General features: G+C 52.0%; 7 protein-coding genes across 7 annotated transcripts; 5 read left to right on the top strand and 2 right to left on the bottom strand.

Moving 5' to 3' along the window:
- Window positions 1-147: 147 nt before the first annotated feature.
- Window positions 148-4550, bottom strand: J4E85_009371 (uncharacterized protein; the record flags this gene model as incomplete). The annotated part of the gene is made up of 3 exons (XM_051473595.1): window positions 148-784; window positions 845-4319; window positions 4376-4550. 3 exons carry the CDS (start codon window positions 4548-4550, stop codon window positions 148-150), a joined length of 4287 nt encoding a protein of 1428 aa, XP_051322800.1.
- Window positions 4551-5452: 902 nt separating this feature from the next.
- J4E85_009372 (uncharacterized protein) lies at window positions 5453-5854 on the top strand (the record flags this gene model as incomplete). The annotated part of the gene is made up of 1 exon (XM_051473596.1): window positions 5453-5854. One exon carries the CDS (start codon window positions 5453-5455, stop codon window positions 5852-5854), a length of 402 nt encoding a protein of 133 aa, XP_051322801.1.
- A 1238-nt stretch (window positions 5855-7092) lies between these two features.
- On the top strand, window positions 7093-8739 carry J4E85_009373 (uncharacterized protein; the record flags this gene model as incomplete). Its single annotated transcript, XM_051473597.1, has 2 exons — window positions 7093-8145; window positions 8200-8739. The coding sequence occupies 2 exons, from the start codon at window positions 7093-7095 to the stop codon at window positions 8737-8739; spliced, it is 1593 nt and encodes a 530-aa protein (XP_051322802.1).
- Window positions 8740-9322: 583 nt separating this feature from the next.
- Window positions 9323-11153, top strand: TUB1_2 (alpha-tubulin; the record flags this gene model as incomplete). The annotated part of the gene is made up of 7 exons (XM_051473598.1): window positions 9323-9334; window positions 9539-9597; window positions 9661-9899; window positions 9953-10024; window positions 10074-10577; window positions 10631-10823; window positions 10877-11153. 7 exons carry the CDS (start codon window positions 9323-9325, stop codon window positions 11151-11153), a joined length of 1356 nt encoding a protein of 451 aa, XP_051322803.1.
- A 515-nt stretch (window positions 11154-11668) lies between these two features.
- On the bottom strand, window positions 11669-14681 carry J4E85_009375 (uncharacterized protein; the record flags this gene model as incomplete). The annotated part of the gene is made up of 2 exons (XM_051473599.1): window positions 11669-13969; window positions 14019-14681. The coding sequence occupies 2 exons, from the start codon at window positions 14679-14681 to the stop codon at window positions 11669-11671; spliced, it is 2964 nt and encodes a 987-aa protein (XP_051322804.1).
- A 2831-nt stretch (window positions 14682-17512) lies between these two features.
- Window positions 17513-19019, top strand: J4E85_009376 (uncharacterized protein; the record flags this gene model as incomplete). The annotated part of the gene is made up of 5 exons (XM_051473600.1): window positions 17513-17722; window positions 17772-17917; window positions 17980-18107; window positions 18155-18802; window positions 18856-19019. 5 exons carry the CDS (start codon window positions 17513-17515, stop codon window positions 19017-19019), a joined length of 1296 nt encoding a protein of 431 aa, XP_051322805.1.
- A 1681-nt stretch (window positions 19020-20700) lies between these two features.
- On the top strand, window positions 20701-20963 carry J4E85_009377 (uncharacterized protein; the record flags this gene model as incomplete). The annotated part of the gene is made up of 1 exon (XM_051473601.1): window positions 20701-20963. A coding segment is annotated over one exon (263 nt), but the record flags the coding sequence as incomplete, so codon positions are not given.
- Window positions 20964-20974: the final 11 nt, after the last annotated feature.

Genomic DNA, 20974 nt, shown 5'->3' on the forward strand with positions numbered 1-20974 from the left:
ACATCTATTGAACGAAAGGAGAACCCGGCTTTCTACCAGCAACACACACGAAGAATCCCACAAAAGGATCAGTCGGCAAAACTATGCACGAAACCATGTACAACGTGCCATGCAAGGGCAATCATTTACAATTAGCAAGACAAGCCACTAAGAGTACAAATCATCGTCCATGGTCGCATCGCCAAAGCCCCCTTCAGCGATATCAACACTACTCTTACCCGGCGTATGATTCGCCGGCGCCTTGCCTTTCCCCTTTCCACTCCCACTCCCCCCAGCCGCCCCATTCGCATCCCCGTTGCCAAACCCATTAACCTCCAAATTCTCCGTCCTGACAACCATATCCTCAACCTCGTTGATCGGCGCCTTTGCCTTACCCTTTCCCTTCGCACTAGTCGCCGGCTGAACAGCCGGCGCAGCGCCATTCTCCTTCTTATCCTCCTTCTTGCCCGCACCTTCAAACTGTTTCCTGACCCTATCGTAGTGCCGGAGTTCATCCGCGCTAACACTAGGTACGAGTTCTTTGTGGGCTTCCATGAAGTCTTCTTCGGTGACCATGACGGCGGTGTCTTCTTCTGTGGCAAGATGGTCGAAGAAATAGGCAATGGTGATGGGAGGGGAATGGGTGGCGTTGTGGGCAGCGACCTTTTCGTCGACGATCTTGGCAGAGCGGGTGATGGCTTTGAGCATGGCGTCGGAGCAGAGGGCGTACATGTCTGCTCCGGTGTATGTGAAGGGGAGACCTTGGGATACGCGTTGGAGGGAGAGGGAGGGGTGGAGTGTGAATCTGGCAAAATATGTTAGCATCTGTGGGATATAGAGTAACAGGGAGGGGGTTATGACGCACTTCCTTGTCAGAGCTTCCAAGATGGTCTGCTGCTTCTCGTGGGTATCGGAGACACCCAGGTACAGCATCTTGTCGAAGCGACCGGGTCGCAGTAGGGCTTGGTCGAGTAGATCGGGTCTGTTAGTTGCTCCAATGACGAAAACACCTTCTCCTCCATCACTCATACCGTCGAGCTCGGCGAGCAGTTGACTGACGATACGGTCCATAACGCCACCGCTGTCACCTTGGTTACCACGCTTGGGTGCGACAGAGTCCAATTCGTCGAAGAAAACAACACAAGGACGGGCATCGCGGGCGCGTTGGAAGACACGACGTACATTGGCTTCAGACTCACCAATGTACATGTTGAGCAGCTCAGGTCCCTTGACACTGAAGAAGTTGAGAGAGAACTCTGTAGCGATGGCCTTTGCAAGCAGCGTCTTTCCTGTTCCGGGTGGACCGTAGAACAAGATACCACTGCGCTTCTTCATGCCCTTGGCGAAGAGCTCAGGACGTGACAAGGGAAGTTGAATAGTCTCCATGACTGCGTCTTTCACGTGCGTGAGACCACCGACATCTGACCATCCGACGTTGGGGATCTTGGGGGCTCCAATTGCATCTGCGAAGTTCTTGCGTGCAGCATCTACTGCGGTATCCAGATCAGCTTTTGTGAGACTGTTGCTGAAGTGACCTCCTGCTAGTTCGATATCGCGTGTAGTAATCGTCTCGGATGATGAGAGCGATTTTGTAGAGGACGCGGCGAGTGCTTCGAGACGTTGCTGCTTTGCGACTAAAGCTCGATCGACGACGTCGACGAGATCGCCGGCTACTAGAGCGGCAGTTTTCACAGCGACGTTACCCAGGTCGACCTCGGGAGACAACCTGATGCCGGCATCATCGACGATACTTCTTAGAATACCTTCTCGTTCGCCTTCATCGGGTGCTGTCATCTCAATCTCATGGGTGAAGAGTCCTCGGACACCTTCGGGCACCTTGTCGATCTCGGTCGTAGTTGCGATTAGCACGCGAGAGTCGGCCAATATCTCTTTCAGCGCGGTGTTCATGCGATCGGCGTTGAGTGCGTCGACGTGCTTGACGAGCAATGCTGTGAACTCAGCGCCGCATGTCAACCCTCGTTCTGCCCTAGCTTTCAGAAATCCTTCTGTTTTGACATCGCCACCTCCAGCACCACCCTCGGTGATGATGTCAAAGGCATCAATCGCAAAAGTGTGCAGGCCGAGATCTTCGCAAGCTTTCGTAGCGAGAGTAGACTTTCCGATGCCACGTTGAGTCGAGGTGATCAAGACTGCGATAGGTGGCAGGCCCAGGTGGATGGCTCGCGGACTGGTAGCCACAGACATGAGTTCTCGCAACCGTCTGCGAAGTGATGAAATGTAGGGCTTGGGCAGCTCGTCTAGTGACATCGTCTTCTGCGAGCTCGAAACAGGGGCTCGTTTGGCACCAAGATAGTATTGCCAGGCATTATTGATGGGAGCTGGAGTCTTGCCCTGCTCGCTGCCGTTCATCTCCATCTTCGTGCTGGCAGCATCTACTGTAACAGCACCACCCCAGATGTCGGCTTCTTCGCCATCATGAGATGCATGAGTAGAGCTCGATACGTTGCCAATTTTGAACCAGGAAACGACCTTTGGATTACGGCTGCTGACACTGGTGCTTTCATCGCTAGCAGTCGGTTTGGCTCTTGCCAGCAGCTCATCGTTGCCAGCGTCTTCTTCTGTTGTAGTTTGGAATACTGCTCGACCAAGCGATTCGTCGATTGATACGCCTATCAGATCACCACTCTTTACAATCCGCCTCTTTTGCTCAAAGTGGTCTTTCAATGCCGCGAAGAGACTGGGTTGAAGTAGACGATCTGACGACAGAGGCGTTGACACCTTCATAAGGGTGACCTCTTTGGCAGACGGAGGCAAAGAAGAGCTGTTCAGACGTGGTTTCTGAATGGCGCTCCTAGGAAGATGAGAGGACTGACTGGGGGCTAGTGGAGTGATGCGGAGGTGAGAAGGACTGCCTAGGTTTGCGAGAAGAATTGGCGAGAGATAGGCATGCAATGACGAGGTTGGTTGCGAGAAGCCCGAGAAACTACTTCTTCGGTCGGTATCTGCCATCTTTTGTACCGGATATCGCGCAACCTTCTTGGACATGTTTTCTGGCAGGCCAAAGACCCTGACGGGGCGCCAATTCGTATTATCTTCCTCGTCTACTCCGCCAAATGCACCCAAGCCCCAGAGCGGATGTGATGAAGGGGCTTCGGTGCCCCCAAGCTTGACCCAGTCGCCCGAAAAGCAACCGACTTTGACCAGTGTGTTGATGTCGACAAATACGCGCGCTTCCTCGTCATCCTCGCTTCCCGGCTTCGGGTGAATAAGATCATCTGGGACACGCTGGAGAAGGCCCTGGGCTTTGAAGACCTTGCTCTTATTCGCCGGACCACCACGGGCTGTCGTAGCTGTAAAATTGGAGTATACCGACCCTGGCGTTGCGATGCCATTTGGGCGTCCGAAGTTGCCGGGTCGTGGGGTCGCGGAGGAAAAGATTGAAAGTGCACCGGATGACTGAGGCGGGAGCATAGGCGCGTTCAGCGATATGATGTCGTCGGACTCGTCGGACAGGTCTCCCGCATCGCTCTCCGAGAGCTCTGATTCGAAGTTGTCTGTAGACTCCCCGTCGGGTGGAGACACATTGCGCGAGTTGTCCTCTGCGGCCGAGTAGAAGGTGTCATTCGAGGTGTCGTCAGCCTCATCATCGTCGCCAAATCCATTGGTCGTCGGAGGCTGTTTCACCGGAGGCATGATGACGGGCTGCTTAGAGCTGCTTCGATGCGATTGCAGTATCACGATCCTCGTGCTCGGTAGCAAGAGGCCTTGCGACACGGGCTCGGAGGCGCTGATCTTGGCTGGTGGAGGTGGGACATGGGTAATGGGATGGGCGGGAAGCTTCAGAGGAAGCAGGTCGCCAGTATGAAGGACGGTAGGTAGTTGTAGGGCTTCGCGTACGGCCTGTCGCCAGGCCTCCTCTTGCGCGGCGAGATCCACCGCCTTGCCTTTTGTTCCGTTCGCTTCCACATAGCGGCTTTTCGGAGCTCGTGATGAGCCGTTCATCTGAGCAATGAAGCCTCCGCCAAACTTCGCATGCACCTCATCTAGCTTCCGCAGCGCTTCCGTGTCCAGATTGACGTAGACTGTATCAAGCCCGACCGGCACAACATCGTATATGCGCACCTCGATGGGCGTATCCCGTCTCTGTGTCTTGTTCGGGGCGACATTTTGGAGGAGCTGGGAGAAGGACTGCAGTGCGAGAGACGACGTGGGGATCTGGAGTGACGAATGCGGGCGCGCTGTGCCGGTTTCCGTCTTGTCGGCCGGTCGCACTGGCAGGATGGTCCAGGGAGTGTTCTGGGAAGCGGCGATGGAGGTCGGCAGCCACGGGGTGATTGCGACGTGTTGGATGCGATCCGAGTCTGGCGTGTCTCCATTGGCTATTCTTCTTGTCAGCCACCTCTCCCATCTACTACCGAACATTCCTTCCACATACCAGCGCTCTTGCTTCTCACTCCAGGGAACAGATCGTTGAAGAGATCCTCCGACAGCACTCCGACCTCTCCCTTCACGCGGTCGTCGAGCAGTAGTCGCGCCGAAATAGGAGGGCGGTCAAGACGTCTTCTCCGTCTTCTTTTCCGTGGGTTGGCGACTCCATTCTGCGCGTCCATGATGGATTAACGAGGGATGTCTGCCTCAATGGACAGGTGTATGAGCATTCGCGGCTCTGTTGGTTGCGTGCGATCAGCCCGGGCATCAGATAGCACCAGAGAGCCGCATTGCCTCGGCAGAACTAGCCCGCTCGGACATGGTTACCTGCCACGAATCCCCGCGTCCACTCAACTGATCGGGAGCAGGAATCCAACGGGCACGCACGATTCAGAACTACACGCTGGCTTGTCTTGTTCGAATCTGTAGTCAAGTTGACGCGACACGCTGAGGTTTGACGAAGCTTCAGTTGGCCGCAAGTGGCCTGTCGCACATCACACGTCACACGTCGACCACAACATGTGCATATCTTCAACAAGCAGTATATCTGCGACATCAAGTCTAGATACCACTCTTCTGATACCTTCCGACATAACTGATGTTCAGTTTCGCTATCTGTTAACATTGCTTGACGTTGGAATTCGCGAATCCGGAGTCAAGTCCGCAGCCTCTTCACATGTTAATAAATAGTGCCTGCGACATGCAAACCATTGCCACAAAACCGCAAACCCTGCTTGCATCACCCGCTATGGGGTTTCTAAATGTGGTCGTTGAGATGCATCCTTCTGCAGCATGATCGCTGATTTGCCGCTTCCTCATCCATTCCTGACGTAATGCTCTTGCCAAACAAGGCGCGGACAGCCACCGCGTCAAAACTGCGATTGACAAAAAAGCCGCAACATGTCCCTCAACCGCGCTCCAGCATCTCACAGCCCTTTTGCGTGTACAGAGGACTGCGATCCGCCCACTCGGGATTACAACACTGAAGAAGGGACTAATTTGCCGGCATCCGTACCTATGCTCCACGCGACCCTGGACGCTCCACACCACCGTCGCCGAATCATAGGGCTTTCCCCAGATCAATATGCCGAAGGCCTCTATTACAGCCGCCAAACACCGTGTTGAAGAGCAGTTTAACCATCATGAAGAAAAGAGAAAGTCCAAGACACAGGCTGCAGTCGACTTTGCACACCAGGCTAAGCGTCTCGGACAATACACACCAGAGCAAGAGAACGAGGGCACAGGTTCCACACAGGCGGTTGAAGCACGGTTCATAACTCCGCAAGATCCTGTCATCGAAACTGCCGACGGCCATCGACTACCTGCTGTTCCTCTGGAAGAAGCGACCAAGCTCAACGAGTTGCGAGACATTATTGACGACCGTGATCCTACTAAGAAAGAATCCTTCTCACCGCGGCTGCGCGAAGCAAAAGATGGAACGATACATGGCATGATTTTGATTTTGTTAAGTACACTAGGGTATTAAAGCTTGTAGACTTCCAGACGAATCAAATTCACAAAAAAACAGGCCCTCCGCCTACCTGCGGCAATAAATGCTTAGCGATAGTCTTAGACCTTTTAGCCTAGGCAGAGCTATAAATAAAAAATTCCTTAAATTATTAGAAGGTACCTCTATAACAGTACTATAAAACTCTATAAGCTCTTTTAAGTATAAAGAAATAACTAAAGTTATAAAGTATAGTTATAGTAGCAAATAGTAGAAGCCTTAGGCGCACAAAATCTAGCTCTAATTCTTCTCTTCTTTCTCTCTTACACTACATTGCCTAAGATACTAAGTAAGTACTATTAGTTTATTATTACTACTACTCTTACTAACTTAAAAGTTATAAAATGTTCTCTACGTTTAACTACTATACTATCTTTTTTATAGCTTCTACTATAATAGAGCCTATAAATTCTATACTAAATATACTTAAACAACTAGGCGTTAATACTCTAAAGCTATAGGCTATTAAGACTATTAAGATTCTACGTATATATATAGCTATACCTAATATTTAAGTAGCTACTTTTAAAGATACTAAATATAACTATAAAGTCTAAAATATTAATAGCAAAGCTATAGTAGTAGTAATAAAAGTAGAAAGCTGTATACTTATAATAGAGAAATAAAAACGTATTCTAAAAACTATATAGGTTAGCAGAGAAGTTAATACTATAATAGTAGTATGCTACTTTAAGTAGTAGATAAAAGAAATAGCAAAGCTAATAGTTAAGATTAGTTAGCCTATTATTATAAATAAGAATAAGGCAGCGTTTATAAAGTCTTTATTTAGTAATAAGAATATTGCATAGATAGCCTTAGTATAGCGTTACCTTAACTAATGCTAAGAATAATAGACTATAGCAGCGTATAGCGTATAGAAGAATTGCTAGAATAGGTATAAATATTAAATTTAATAAAATTAGAATAAGTTTAATTAACGAATCTAGTACCGAAGTACTGGCTGAAACGCGACCACAATACATGGCATACCTCCGAAAGAAGCAGACATGAATGGCGAGGGGAAGTCTGATGTCCCACTAGGTGACTCGAAAGCGCCTTCGAAGACAAATCCTCTGTTCCCGCCTCTACCCATGTACGGACCTCCAACACTTCTAAGGAAATGCCAGTGTTGGTTCTTCCGAGTCTCGTCTGGCATCTTGTCATTCTTGTTCCTGCTCGTCATAGTCTTAGGTGCAGGCTTTACGTCCCTTCCTGGCATGTGCAAACACCTGTTTCTACTGCTCACTTTCCGCGATGCTGAGAAGCGAAGACCGTTCTACGAAGAGGAAACGAAGCGAAAGCAAGCAAGAAGAGAGGCAGAAAGAGCGTGGAAGAAGCGAGACACAATGCCGTCAGCTCAAAAACTGGAGAATGGAGAAGATGGCGGAACAACAGATGAGTTTGAGCCGTTAGAAGGCGGTCCCGATCCTCTGGTCTGCGATGTGCGCCACTATGCACGAAGAGTGGGACTGGACTGCGAGATCTTTGAAGTCCAGACAGAAGACGGTTTCATCATCGAACTCTGGCATCTTTACAATCCTCGTGACTACAAACGCACGAATGACGGCCAGCGTTCCCCGCATTCGCCAGAGCTTTTCCCTGAAGATCGCACGGGTGTTGCTGGGTCGCAATACGAAGAAGGCGAAAAGAAGTACCCAGTCCTTATGATACACGGCCTATTGCAGTCCGCAGGCGCTTACTGCACGAACGATGACGACAGTCTTGCTTTCTTCCTCGCCAAGTCTGGCTACGATGTCTGGCTTGGAAACAACAGATGCGGTTTCAAACCTCGCCATACAACTTTGCAATACGGAGACCCGCGCATGTGGGCTTGGAACATTCGTCAGATGGGTGTCATGGACTTGCCTGCCCTTATCTCTCGCGTACTTTCGGAGACCGGATTTGAAAAGCTGGGTCTCATTGCGCACAGCCAGGGCACCACACAAACCCTTGTCGCTTTGGCAAAAGAACAGCGACCAGAGATTGGCGAAAGGATATCTGTGTTCTGCGCTCTGGCACCTGCCGCCTACGCTGGTCCCTTGATCGGAAAAGCCCAGTTCAAGTTCATGCAAGTCATCAGTCCAAACATGTTCCGGACAGTTTTCGGCATCCACGCCTTCATTCCATTCATGATGGTTATGCATGGTCTCCTTCCCGGAAAATTCTACGGCTCCATGGGTTATCGTGTCTTCGCCTTTCTGTTCAACTGGACGGACGACCGCTGGGAACGTGATCTGAGAAATCGCATGTTTCAATTCTCTCCCGTCTATGTCAGTGCAGAGAGTATGAGATGGTGGCTCGGGCGGGAATGTTTCGCGAAACAGAAATGCATCTTGGCCACACGAGACGAGAAGATCATGGAAGATAAGGAAGACGAGGAGATCGAGCAGACGAAAACTAAGACCGGAAGTCCGCCACATGACTCCGACGATGAGCATCAGAAGGACAGGAGAGAAGCTGAGCGCTACGCGTGGTACGGTCCGCAAACTCCTCCTTTTGCATTATGGGTCTGTGGCTCCGACGACCTAGTAGATGGTCGTCGTCTTTTACGCCGTTTCGAACACGGTCGAGAGCCACATGTCGATGTCGTACACTCCAAGGTCATCGAGGGGTACGAGCATCTTGATGTCATTTGGGCTATGGACGCTATTGAGAAGGTCGGCAAAGAGGTCAGAGAGGTGATTTGGAAGACGGCGTCTGCAGATGCCCGCAAGCTGTGCAGGACGCCAAAGGGATGCGAGGACGTCCACGAGTTTTACAGCAAGAGTGGAGCTAGAGAGAGTGCGACGCGTGAAATCGATGCTTCGGCTGGTGAGTGGAGCAAGAAGGGCGAGGAGGCTGTGGCCGATGGGCCTGGAGAGTAATGCTGAGATGTAAGGAGCATTGTCGTACTCACCCTAGGGCTCCTACGGCATACGAGACAAGCGCGAACACACAAAGAAGCATGAGAGGCGCTTTTGGTTTCCTTCAGCACATGAGATATCCCCCTGTCCGTTCAATCGAGGCAGCTTAGACTAGAAATGGAAATGGTTCGCATTATCATCCAACTTGGCGCACGAGGCTTACGCTCAAATCGTTAGGATCGGCATCTTTATACTTCACTAATATACCAGTTGTTAGCTTCACACCGTAGATTGACAGCTGCAAAGTCTTTCAAAGCGCAGTTTCATCGGCTCATCACACCGCAAGAAGAGGGATCCCTGACAAAAGGCGGTCTCCCCGCTGTGCCGCATGGGCGCCACGGTCCTGTTGGTTGTAAGTGGCAAGGCGCCTTTGTCGCGACGGTCGCGTAAACAAAACCGTGCGGCCCCTGCAGCGACCCCACCAAGCTAGTCCAACGCGGCGCTCCTCACCGCTTGAACCCAGAACACTTCTGCCTCCAGCGTCGACGCCGGCAACTAGAGGTTCCTTCGACAGTCGTCTGTTTGACACAGCAACACCGTAACCATGCGAGGAGAGGTATGTCAAGTCGGCTTGTTTCTGGTGGAGTGTTCAATCGCAGTATGCGAAGGGAAGCGGGGGCTTCTTGCGCCGATATGGACGAGATGAAGCTCTACCGTGGCTAAATAGCAAGAAGCAAGAAGAGATGAAAGAGCTTGGAGATTGGAACACTCCAAGAAATTGAATGATTTCAGCACGCGCAATGCTAACATCAAGCTACAGATCTGCCACCTTCACATCGGCCAAGCTGGCACCCAGCTGGGCAACAGCGCCTGGGAGCTGTACGTTGTCGCGAACCGCATGCGCCCCGAAGCCTACAGTCAAGACTGACACGATACCCCCAGGTACCTCCTCGAGCACGGCCTGCTGCCCGATGGCCGTCCCAACCCCGATGCGAAGGAGCTCGGCGAGGGTGGCTCCTACGAGACCTTCTTCACCGAGACCGGCAGCGGCAAATACGTGCCTCGTTCCATCTTCGTCGACTTGGACCCGTCGCCAATTGACGAGATCCGAACTGGAGCCTACCGCCAGCTGTTCCACCCTGAGCTGTTGATCAGCGGCAAGGAGGATGCTGCCAACAACTGTGCGTCTTGGAAGCTATTGGGAATGCAGATGCAGAGATACTGACGGGAGTAGATGCGCGTGGTCACTACACCATTGGCAAGGAGATGGTCGACAGCGTCATTGAGAAGATCCGTCGCGTTGCTGGTAAGCACACTCCCCGGCATCGGCTCAATGCGCCTACTAACAAACACAGACAACTGCTCGTCCCTCCAGGGTTTCCTCATCTTCCACTCGTTCGGTGGTGGTACCGGTTCCGGCTTCGGTGCGCTCCTCCTCGAGCGCCTCTCGACCGACTACGGCAAGAAGTGCAAGCTCGAATTCGCCGTATACCCTGCTCCTCGCGTGTCTACCTCCGTTGTTGAGCCCTACAACGCTGTTCTGTCGACACACAGCACCATCGAGAACTCCGACTGCACCTTCCTTGTTGACAACGAAGCTGTCTACGACATCTGCAGGCGCAGCTTGGACATTCCCCGTCCCAACTACGAGCATCTCAACCGCCTGATCGCCCAGGTCGTCAGCTCCATCACCTCCAGCTTGCGCTTCGATGGTGCGCTCAATGTCGATCTGAACGAGTTCCAGACCAACCTTGTGCCATACCCGCGTATCCACTACCCGCTCATCAGTTACGCGCCTGTCATCTCGGCCAAGAAGAGCTCCCACGAGAGCTTCAAGGTTTCCGACCTGACCTTCCAGTGTATGTCTTCGTACGGCCTTGCAGTATCTGTGATATTTTGCTAACTCCGACAGGCTTTGAGCCCAACAACCAGATGGTTGTCTGCGACCCGCGCAACGGAAAGTACATGGCTGTCGCACTTCTGTACCGTGGAGACATTGTTCCCCGCGACTGCTCTGCCGCCGCCGGTGCCCTCAAGGCCAAGTCCTCCTTCAACCTGGTCGAGTGGTGCCCCACTGGTTTCAAGCTCGGAATCAACTACACCAAGTACGTCCATTTTAACCTGTGTCAGAATGCATCTTTTCTAACAGACATCCCAGGCCCATCAGCGTTCCCGGCAGCGAGCTCTCCTCCGTCGACCGCAGCGTCGCCATGTTGTCCAACACCACCGCCATTGCCGAGGCCTGGTCCCGCCTTGACCACAAGTTCGATCTCATGTACTCGAAGCGCGCTTTCGTTCACTGGTATGTGGGTGAGGGTATGGAGGAAGGAGAATTCTCCGAGGCACGTGAGGATCTCGCTGCCCTGGAGAAGGATTACGAGGAGGTTGCTGAGGACTCGCTTGACGCGGAGGACGTTGAGGAGGGCGAGTATTAGGTTTTTAGAGACACGGGAAGGAGGCAAAGGGAATCATGTTGTTTGTAAGGCTTGCTACGACGAGCTGGGGGGATTAGTGGTCTTGGAATCGAGAAACTATGCGCGAATGCATAGTCTTACTTTCAAACGATAATCTGCTCTTGTTGTGATGTAAAAATGATGTGAATGATGGCACGTGAAACCCTCGATCGCGAAACTTTGTCGGTTCTGAGAAGTAGCGATGTTTTCGCAATTTATTGGAACTATCTCGTTGGTCTCCCAACGATAGGGCTTCAAAGCTGGAAAAAGAATTATTTACAAATCTACAAATTGAAGGAAAGGAGAGGAGCCCGGCGCACTGCCCTTGGCTATCTGTCTGTCGACTAGTCTAGTGTAAATGGAGTACTAAAACGCTGAGCGATATCGCTGTACAGACGCGAGAAATAGAAGGAGGGAATGACAGAATGAGACTTTTTCTGACAGCTTCAACTCCGCAGCTGTCTCAACACCTCGGATGACAGAGTCAAAGAGCTTCCTCAATGAAACCTCCTCATCTCAATCCCTTCCGTGCGACTTCTCGCTGGTGGACCGAACGTCCTCTCACTATCCGCAGTACTAGGCGCCAACGCACCCGTACTCCTAGGCACATCCGCACTGCCCACCCTCGTAATAGGCACTTCATCCTCTCCGCCACTGCTCCTCACAGCACGGGGACTAATAAGGCCACTGCGCGGATCAAGCGTGTTCTTCTTCTTAGGCGGGGTGTCGTAACCGCTACCCTCTGGAATATCAGCCATACCAGCTTCGACATCGTTGCCAGAGCGGTTGCGACTGAAGAAGCGGTTTCGGTGCGTGCGTTCGCGGGTGGTGGACGAGGCGTTTGTGCCGACGCGTTGGAGACCGGTGCTGCGTGCGCTGTCATTGGATTGGCGGTCGTTGTTTCGGTCTTGAGAGCGGGAGGGCGAGGTGACACGGACGACGGTTGCGCGGGCGCGGGATGCGTTTTCGCGGTCGTCGAGGACGTCGCCGCTGGGGTCGTCTAAGCCCATTGATTTCATTCCGAGCGAGAAGTCGACGCGGCGGCCCATTGCGGAGAGGGTCTCTGGCTTCTTCAGGATGGAGCCGGTGCGGGTTGGTCCTGCGCCGGTTCCGGTGGCAGAGTCTGATGTGCCTTCTGCGGGTGCGACGAAGGGTTGGTCTTGAGCTTGGTTGCGGATGGTGCCGTTGGGGTGGTCTGGGTTGCCGTTGATACCGACACCAGGTGTAGCAGGGTTCTGCAGATTCTGCATATAAACCGGGAAAGACTCCTTCTGACCGGGGTAGCGCATACGGGGTCCTTCGATTTCGCACTCTTGGATTGCCATGGTGAGGGCGCAGATGAACTTGTTGCGGCGCTGCAATCTGAGCAGTTCGTTTTGCCAGTTGGACTTGTAGAAGAAGACGACGTTGAGTTCGAGCCAGTGGACTTCTTGGACGGCGCGCAGTTCGGTGAGGATGTTGGTTTGGTACTCGCGTTGCTCGGCGGTGACGAATTCGAGGAGCACGTTGCGGAGCTTTTCGATTTGCTCGAGCGTTGTACCGAACTTGATGATGATGGGGATGGCTTCGGCGAGGGCACCCGATCGACGGTGGTTAAGGATGAAGAGCGTGTTGAGGTAGCTGTTGGGCGCTTGGACAACGTGACCTTGCATCTTCTTGAACTCGGTGTAGAAGAGAGCGATTTCCTTGACGAAGTAATCATCACCGCGGCCGAGATCTCCGGTGTTACCGTAAATCATGACACGGTCACCGACATCGTAGGGGTGCTTGACGAAGACGAAGATGCACGACTGGAGGAACTCCTGAGCGGTTGCTGAGAAGAGCCAAGATAGAGCCAGAAGGGTCGAACCAGCGGATGTTAGGACACCGGCGGCGGAGGTCGAGATCAGCGAGATGAACACGATGATAGTGATGATCAGCACTATGAACATGAAGACATCGTCGAGCTTGGAGACGACGCTATCGAGATCCTTCAGGGAGGCGGTAATAGACTTGCGTTCACGGCCTATTTCGACGCAGACAGCCTCGAGTTCCTCCATGGAGATATCGCCGTTCATGTCTTTGTCGAACATAGAGAATGCAGCAGTGGCTTCCTCGTCGCTGTCGAAGGCATTGTTGAGATCCTCGGAATGAACAGTCTCGGTCTCAGGTCGCGCAAAGGTACGATACAGACGGCGAGCCAGAACCTGAGCGCCGCTGGTAGTACCAATGAGTTGCAGAACAACCTGGTGAGGATGGCCACTGCCAGTAACCGCACGACCGGTGAAGTCCCCAGCGACCTTTCCAGCGATGTCTCCAAACTTGTTGAAACCGACTTTGATGTTCTTTTGCGCCTCTGTGAGAACCTGACCGGGGGTGCGCGCGCCCGATGGAGCATTGTCGTCGCCCTGCTCAAACTCGGAATCTTCCATGGCAATCTTCTCTTTGGAAAACCTGTACAGCTTCGCCAAACTACCAATCTGGAACTTGTTCAGCTCAATACGGTCCTGGTAAGTTCGCAGGTGGAAGCTGATGGCGATGAGTTGGATAATGATCTTCTCGATGAAATTTAGCACGAATCCGACGAAGAGAGCTACGAGGACCTTGTTCATGGTGCCTTCCCAGTCGCGCGTGTTCTTGTCGCCGTTGACGTGGTGGTTCTTCATTGTTGGGAGGAAAGATACTTCAATGGCCAACCACCAGAAGAACAAAGTAGCTGGAAGTTCGAGCTGCTTGCCCATGTCTCTCCACTTCTTGCTGTTGTTGGTGAAGAGGGAAGAGATGAGACCAATGGGCCACGGGAGGAGTTTCGCGAGTACCTGCGATGGATATTAGTGGTTGTAAAACTAGAAAGACGGAGATACTTACTCTTCCAGCCCACAGTGTCAGCCATACGATCATGAGCCAAATCGAAAACCAGACAAGCTTGACTCCTCCAACATTCGCATTGGGGAATGCAAAGATGCCAACCATCAAAGGAATGAGGATCAAGAGCACCATGGGCGTAATGTACGTAAAGTACCTAACAAGCCATGATGAGTTGTGAACCTTCTTGAAGAACTTGGAGAAGCTCGTGGTCGGGTTTTCGGGTGGCGTATAGCGAGCCGCTTGTTCGTGCAATGGGTTCGTCGCCGCGTCGAAGTCGTCTACGAGGTCCTCACGGCGGGATCGCACGCGCGTCATGGATGGGTTCATCGACGCGTTGCGCCTAAGAGCCTCCTTCTCATCCAGACCCTGCTCAATGGCGAGCACTGCAAGGTCATCGTTGAGCCTGCTCGCCTGCTCACGCGTTTGCGACGGTGACTGTATGCCCTTCATTGCTGGGATATCATGTGCGGTTTCGACGGTAAGGTGGGTGCCAGATCGTGATCTGTTGTGCGGTGGCCGTGCGGCAGTATCTACACGCAATGGCCGCTGATGATCGTCCCCCACAACTGTGCCGTCCTCGTCGGAAGATCGCTGCTGGTGGTGGGACATGTTGCTGTCCATGTCGTATGTCGGCTCTGGCCGCTCATAATTTGGTGTACTCATAGTGGAGAGTCGCGCCCGAACCAAGGTTCGATAGGAAGTCCGATCGAAAAGCTACCTTGGGAGAGCGATGAGGTAGCGACTGTGTTTTGATTTTGCGGCGATTTTTTGTAGATAACGCAAAATGCGATTGCTGAAACAATGGTATGCTTTTTTACGCCAAACCAGCAGTCAATGGCTTGCGCTCGCCCTTCCGGTGGTCCAGGGTCAAACGCGAACTGCTGCAACGGGATGACGTCAAGCTCGGTGCCGACGTATCCAGAAAATGTTTTAGCGAGTGACGAAGAAAAATGGCGTGCCCTGTAGTGATTAATGTGCGATAGAGGTGGTGAGAAAAGAGAAGAAGACAATGCGGTGGGATGGACAGCAGCGATGTTAGCAAGTGAGATGTGGAGCTCGCCCGGGGTTAAAGGAGCAGGAGCAGCGCTGGGCCAGGGATTATTTTTGGGGACACCCGATCTGCGATTCCTGAAATTCGACGCCAACCCTTCGACAGTGACTGGCGCATAGAAAAATGGGTCATGGAACCGACGGCGGACGTGTTGTGGCCATGGCAAGCACACCGGGTGGGCCGCGTCGCTTTGTCTAGAATCTCTGTTGGGACCGAATCTGGTACACAAAGCTGTAAGGATACGCGTCTGCGCCAACCACAGCCATCGAATATACTAGAATGGCCCTCAACCACGCCTGCGGCTATCTATCTCGGTCGAAAATGCCATGACAGCGGCGTCGCATACGCCGTTAGGTCTGCCAGCACAAGCTCTTAGCGACAGCCACCGACGTCACGCAGCATCGCAATGCAGGTCCCGGACGCTTCCTGTGTCGGTCCCTCAAAACTCTGCAAAGTGTGTCTATTTTGAGCGTCTGCACAGTCGATGAAGGTCGCGCGACAGGGCGAAAGCTGGAGAGAGGTGCGGCTCGGCCGCCCAGTCGGTCGTGACGCGTTCTAACTTTCTCAACCGTTGTTCTTTATCGCCTTTCACATGCCTAGGAAGCCTTATCCTTAATTTCCAGGGTCATTGCCGTTATCGCGGAAGGCTGTTTCAAACCGCCCGCGGCGTTCGAGAAAAGCTTGTCGCGTGCCGATCCTAATGCCGCCCCTGCATACCAAGGCTCTCCTTGGATCGCGTCGTGGGGGTCAGGATCGATGCACAACACTGACAGCACCAGAGATCTCGACTCCAGCGTGTCAGCGTCCAGACCCGCTGTATCGCACTGTCTCCATCTTTCTCCCCAGATGTGATCCGACGATGTGCGCAGGATGAGCGTTCCCTGTGCTGCATCAGTTCCAGACATCGGATAAGGCGGCAACTACCTCACACCTCGTCGTTGCACCAATTTAACGACATGGCGGACGGAAAACACTCCACAGCGTCTCCATATTGACGAGTCGTGATTTCAACAGCGGACGTGTCCTCGCAGGAAGAAGTCTAAGCGATACGTCCTCAGCAGTTGTGGTGGAGGAAGGCCGCTCGGCTCGTACAAAGCCCGATTTCCGCCTGTACTAAACGTGGTGGGTCGTTCTGCAGTATGTCATAACCCGTATCCTGTGCGGAAGCGTCTTTGGTAACCTGCCGTGATGTAAGGTAGAACAACTCTTAGTGCACTACGTCAGAGCAGCATTTTTCCAATTGATCGCCGCGGAGCTTTTGTTGCGGTGTGGACTTGGGTGCTTCAAGATTAGTGAACGGATGATGGCTAAGGACCTCACACCAACTCGTGGACCCTTGAAGACATCATCATCAACTAAGAATCAAAGAGGTATGCAATAAACCTTCTCTTAGATCTCAGCTATTGTTGTCTCTGCTCCCAATGATGATCAATATACTATATTCGCCATATACGTATTCGACAGCTGTGTATATTGCGAAAGAGCGTGCAAATGAATATGTCCATAAGACAAGTGAACAGTATAAACTATCTACCACATCATGTCTAATGGAAGATCCGGTAGGCTTCTCGAGAATATGATATGCTTGTTCGCTGTCGTGAAAGGAATTGTGGCATTCAACGGTCGAATGCCATGGCTTACCGAAGCACCGTTGTCCCGTGCAGTATGGGACGATACACTACTACATCAGGCAATATCCGACTTCCATCGATTGTAGCGTCCCTGTCTGTGAAAAGCAAAACTATCTTAGTAGTCCGGTTCAGGGTGAAATTGGCGAGGGAACCCTCTTCACCCAAAATTCGCAGCAATCGATGGACGTGAGACAACTGCCTATCTGAGCATGCATTCATTTGGTCTGCTTTCTGTTTGAGCAATGAGTGGACAGGCAATGTTTGAAAAGGTGTAAAATATCGCAGTACCGCGGTGAAGTGGATAAGAAGAGCCTGCAGCACAAGAGAAAGCCGAAGGGCGAAATGAAGCTCATGTCCTTAATGCTACATTCTGCGGGAATCTACACCCTAGCGAACCTTCCTGATTGGGCATGAAGTAATCCTGTTTACAAACCTCATGTCTATAATAAATAAATTTAGGGTAGAGAAGGCAGGAGTCCGCTAGATACACTCACTATACTACAGGGAAGTACGAAGGTGAGCATTGAGGAGTGAGTTGAGCGGACTCCATTCACACCTGCTATAATCCACGCTCACAGGTTGTTACCTAATGCAGTAATTGTATGCTGGCAAACCTCATATATCTTGAAGCATGTAGGAGTAGAGATGAAGGAAATGATCAATATTGTGATGTTGTTTGGGGACTGCTCATCCCGATTGGGCTAAAGTCGCGAGGACATCACGTCATACCAGAACGAGGAAGGCGCGACGCGAGCTCTCAGATGCGCATCTTCCCCGCAAACTCTCTTGACTTTTGCAACCACACAGTCACAATGTTCAGCCTACCGAGAATATCACTGCCTTCTTTTCTTCGCCCCGGCGAAGGCACGCATCTCACCGTCGACCTCCCCTCCGTAGAAATCCAAGACATCGAGACCTCGGCAGAGAAGCGACCGCGAACTCTCAAGCACCTACTCAAAGCGAACCACGCCAACTACGCAATCATATACCACAATCTCACTTTTCACAACCATACACCGCACGTATGCTGCTCCTCCTGTAAAGGCTGTAGCTACTAAGCATGTACCCTAGATCCTGGGATCGGCTTACCTTCTGGGAGGCACCGCAGAGCATCTGAACGAGATCTACGAGAGAGAGGCGGAACTGCTGGAACCTTGGCATGATGCGCCTGGTGAGATAACAAAGGACGACTGGCGAGAGTTTCTTGGGAAGCGCGAGTACGTAGCTGCATGATAGTGCGATCCAATAGGATCAGGGTCAGTCGCTAATGGGCAGCCAGATACCAACGCGCATTCATTGATTTCTTCGAGGATCAGCTCGTGAGCAAGAAGTACAATGTTGAGGAAGTTCTTGAGGAGTTCTTGCTCAAGGGCAAAGAACCGCTGATCAACGGCCTCATTTCAGGACGTAAGCTTGCGCTCTTCCGAAGCCCGGATATCGCTAATTCCATGCAGTTGCGCATCCTCTCATTCATCTCGGCTACGCTTACGAGCTCAACTCCACGACCGTTGCGATCGAAGCTCTAGCGATGGGCTCTTGCTTCTACAGTCCGCTACATAAATACATCGACGATTCAAAATACACGAAGCCCAGCCCTCACGAGGCGACTGGGGACCACACCGGGCTCATCGATTTGTTGGACAAGGTGCGCAAGGATAAGCGCTTCGATGGACTGTACGATCACCGCAGCGGCGACATCACGAAAGTGCTGGAGGAGCGTGAAGAAGCCTTTCTGGAGTACTGGAATGCTTGGGAAATTACCGCCCCGAACGAACAGTTCCAAGCTGCTCAGGAGGTCGGCTTGGGGCTGTTGACTGGAACACCACGACCGGAGAAGGGAAAGTACGACTTCTTCCTCGTACATGTGCTTACAAGCTCTCACGCTATTCGCATCCTTCTCCCGTTGATACCGGCCAAGTTCCATGTCAGTCTTCTACGGCAATGGTGGCTCTTCGCGCTAGCTGTATACATTGCCCAGACGAGGCCAGAAATCGATATGGGTAACGCGATGACTGGTGGCGACAGCCAGGAGAAGACTTGGAAGCTTGTTGTGGACAAGGCCTTGAACGGACCACATTCGACTGATGCGCATTACGTCAAAGGTATGTTATGAGCCTCTTGCCGGACCGCGGTGTTCTTGACTGACATGACGCAGCATTGCGTGCGTTGAAGGTAGCAGAGGAGACATGGGAAAAGGGTAGTGACAAGTCAAACCACTGGTTCAGTGCAGCAGTCAAGTTCGCGGATGAGTTTGAGGGCTGGGGAGGGTTTGGAACAGCGGAAGACGAAGCAAAGATGGGATATCCTGAGAAGCAGTAAGATCTACTATGCATAATGGGAAAGTCAATGTATGCGCAGGTCTGGTTTCATGGAACGTTCCCAACCTGCTCGACGGTGACGCACTCACATGGTCTGATGTGAAACTGGCGCAGGACTGATCATTCACCACTTTCTGCCTTCTGTCTGCTGACTCTATCTCGTGGCGACAGTCACCATCATTACCCATAGCACGCAATACACTCTAGCACCTGACCGCAGGGACTACCTACTTCTCTCCTCTGGAAAACCGTGAGTACCAGCCTTCGCCGTTCAGCTGCATTCAACCATAGATGGATCCAGATCCAAATTCCCTTACCACCACACCAGCTCTATGCACTCAATACAAAGTTTACTGGCGAGAGTGCGGCCACGAGTACAGCAACGTCGGCGATGTAGTCCCCTGCCAAGCAGCTGCGAACAACCTCGCATGTGCATGTAGGACAAATCTAAGAATCATGCGCGACACGACTACCTCTCGAGGCATAGATGGTCACACTAGAGTGCTGAGTGATGGAACTGAGACTGGATTTTGCAGGCCGTGTAGATTGGAGAATGAGAGGGAGAGGAAAAAGGAGGCGAAAAAGCAGAAGAGGAAGGTGAGCAAGGCAGAGAAGGGTAAGAAGGTAGACGGCGGTAGCAAAGTCAGTGGGACGGGTGGTGAAGGTAGAGGCGGATTCGGAGGTGGGTTTGGAAGGGAGCGGAATGTTAGGGTGGAGAAGAAATATGTCAAAGTGGATGGAGGTGGAATTGGGAGTAAAGATGACTGGGAGGTGGGGATGCCACCGAAGACGATTAAGCAGTACCAAATGGATTTGAGAATGCTCAAAGAGAGTATTGGGACGGGTACCAGGAAAGCGATGAGTTTGTGAGGGGGCTTAGTGTGGAGTGGTAGTTTGGTAGCTGGTAGAGAGGGGATTAATGGTTCGATATGTAAGGGTCCTCGTTGGCTAGCCGAGCATGGAACCATGGTCAACGTCCTCGCTTTTCAAATATATTTTCCATTTCAACTTGTACATAAGAAAGTATCATCACAAGCATTTCACTCGCTTCTTACATTTCATCCACAAATACCACAGCAACATTACCCCAAGACAATTTCGCGCCACCGATTTAGAAGATGTCCAACATGTCACTCCAACCACTGAGGCCAACGCGCCCACAAGCAATCCAAGTAGATCTCACCATGACGCGAGAGCTCCTCCGCGTCTTATCTCGCGGTGGAAACGGCCATCCTCTCCGCCACGACTCCCTCTACCAGTCGATCTACTTATCTAGCGCGATGGCCTCACAACTTCGTTACGATTGGCCAGTCCTCCAGGCTCGCGCGCTCGCCCCTCTCTTCCTCAGTCTCAAACAGAGATATGAATTACAAGCGAGGCACTACCGAGCTTGGAGGATGTTGGTCACCAAGGGCCTTGCAACAGAGCAAGCGATTCGTCTTCCGATTGATGAGCGCAGCTCGGTGAATAAACCTGCGGTTTGGAGGTTGCTTGATAGACTCTCTGCTTTCCCGAAGTTTGGGGCAGTGGATATATTGGAGGTGGGAGGGTTCAAGTGTCGATGCTGGAACTGCTCTAGAATGGCATTAGCGTTGAAAGAAGAGAGGGGAGATGTGTTCGTGCAGCCAGGGTACTGGTTTGCGGCGATCGTATTGAGGTCAAATTGCGACATTGAGAGTGTAATGGAGGCACTGGAGATATGGGGTGGGTTTGGAGAGTGGAATGCGGGCCATATATGCTATGTGCCTGATAAGAAGTTGAACGAGGAGCGGGTATATGTTGAGAAGATCAAGAAAGAGGAAGACAGCCTTGAAAGAGGTCACATAGGTATACTGTTCGGGGAGGAGATGGAAGAGGAAGAGGAAGAGGAAGAGGAAGAGGAAGAGGAAGAGGAAGAGGAAGAGGAAGAGGAAGAGGAAGAGGAAGAGGAAGAGGAAGAGGAAGAGTAAGAGGAAG

This window comes from Alternaria conjuncta (genome assembly GCF_024043145.1).
Source record: "Alternaria conjuncta strain BMP 0040 chromosome Unknown scaffold_16, whole genome shotgun sequence".
In the NCBI taxonomy this organism is placed as follows: domain Eukaryota; kingdom Fungi; phylum Ascomycota; class Dothideomycetes; order Pleosporales; family Pleosporaceae; genus Alternaria; species Alternaria conjuncta.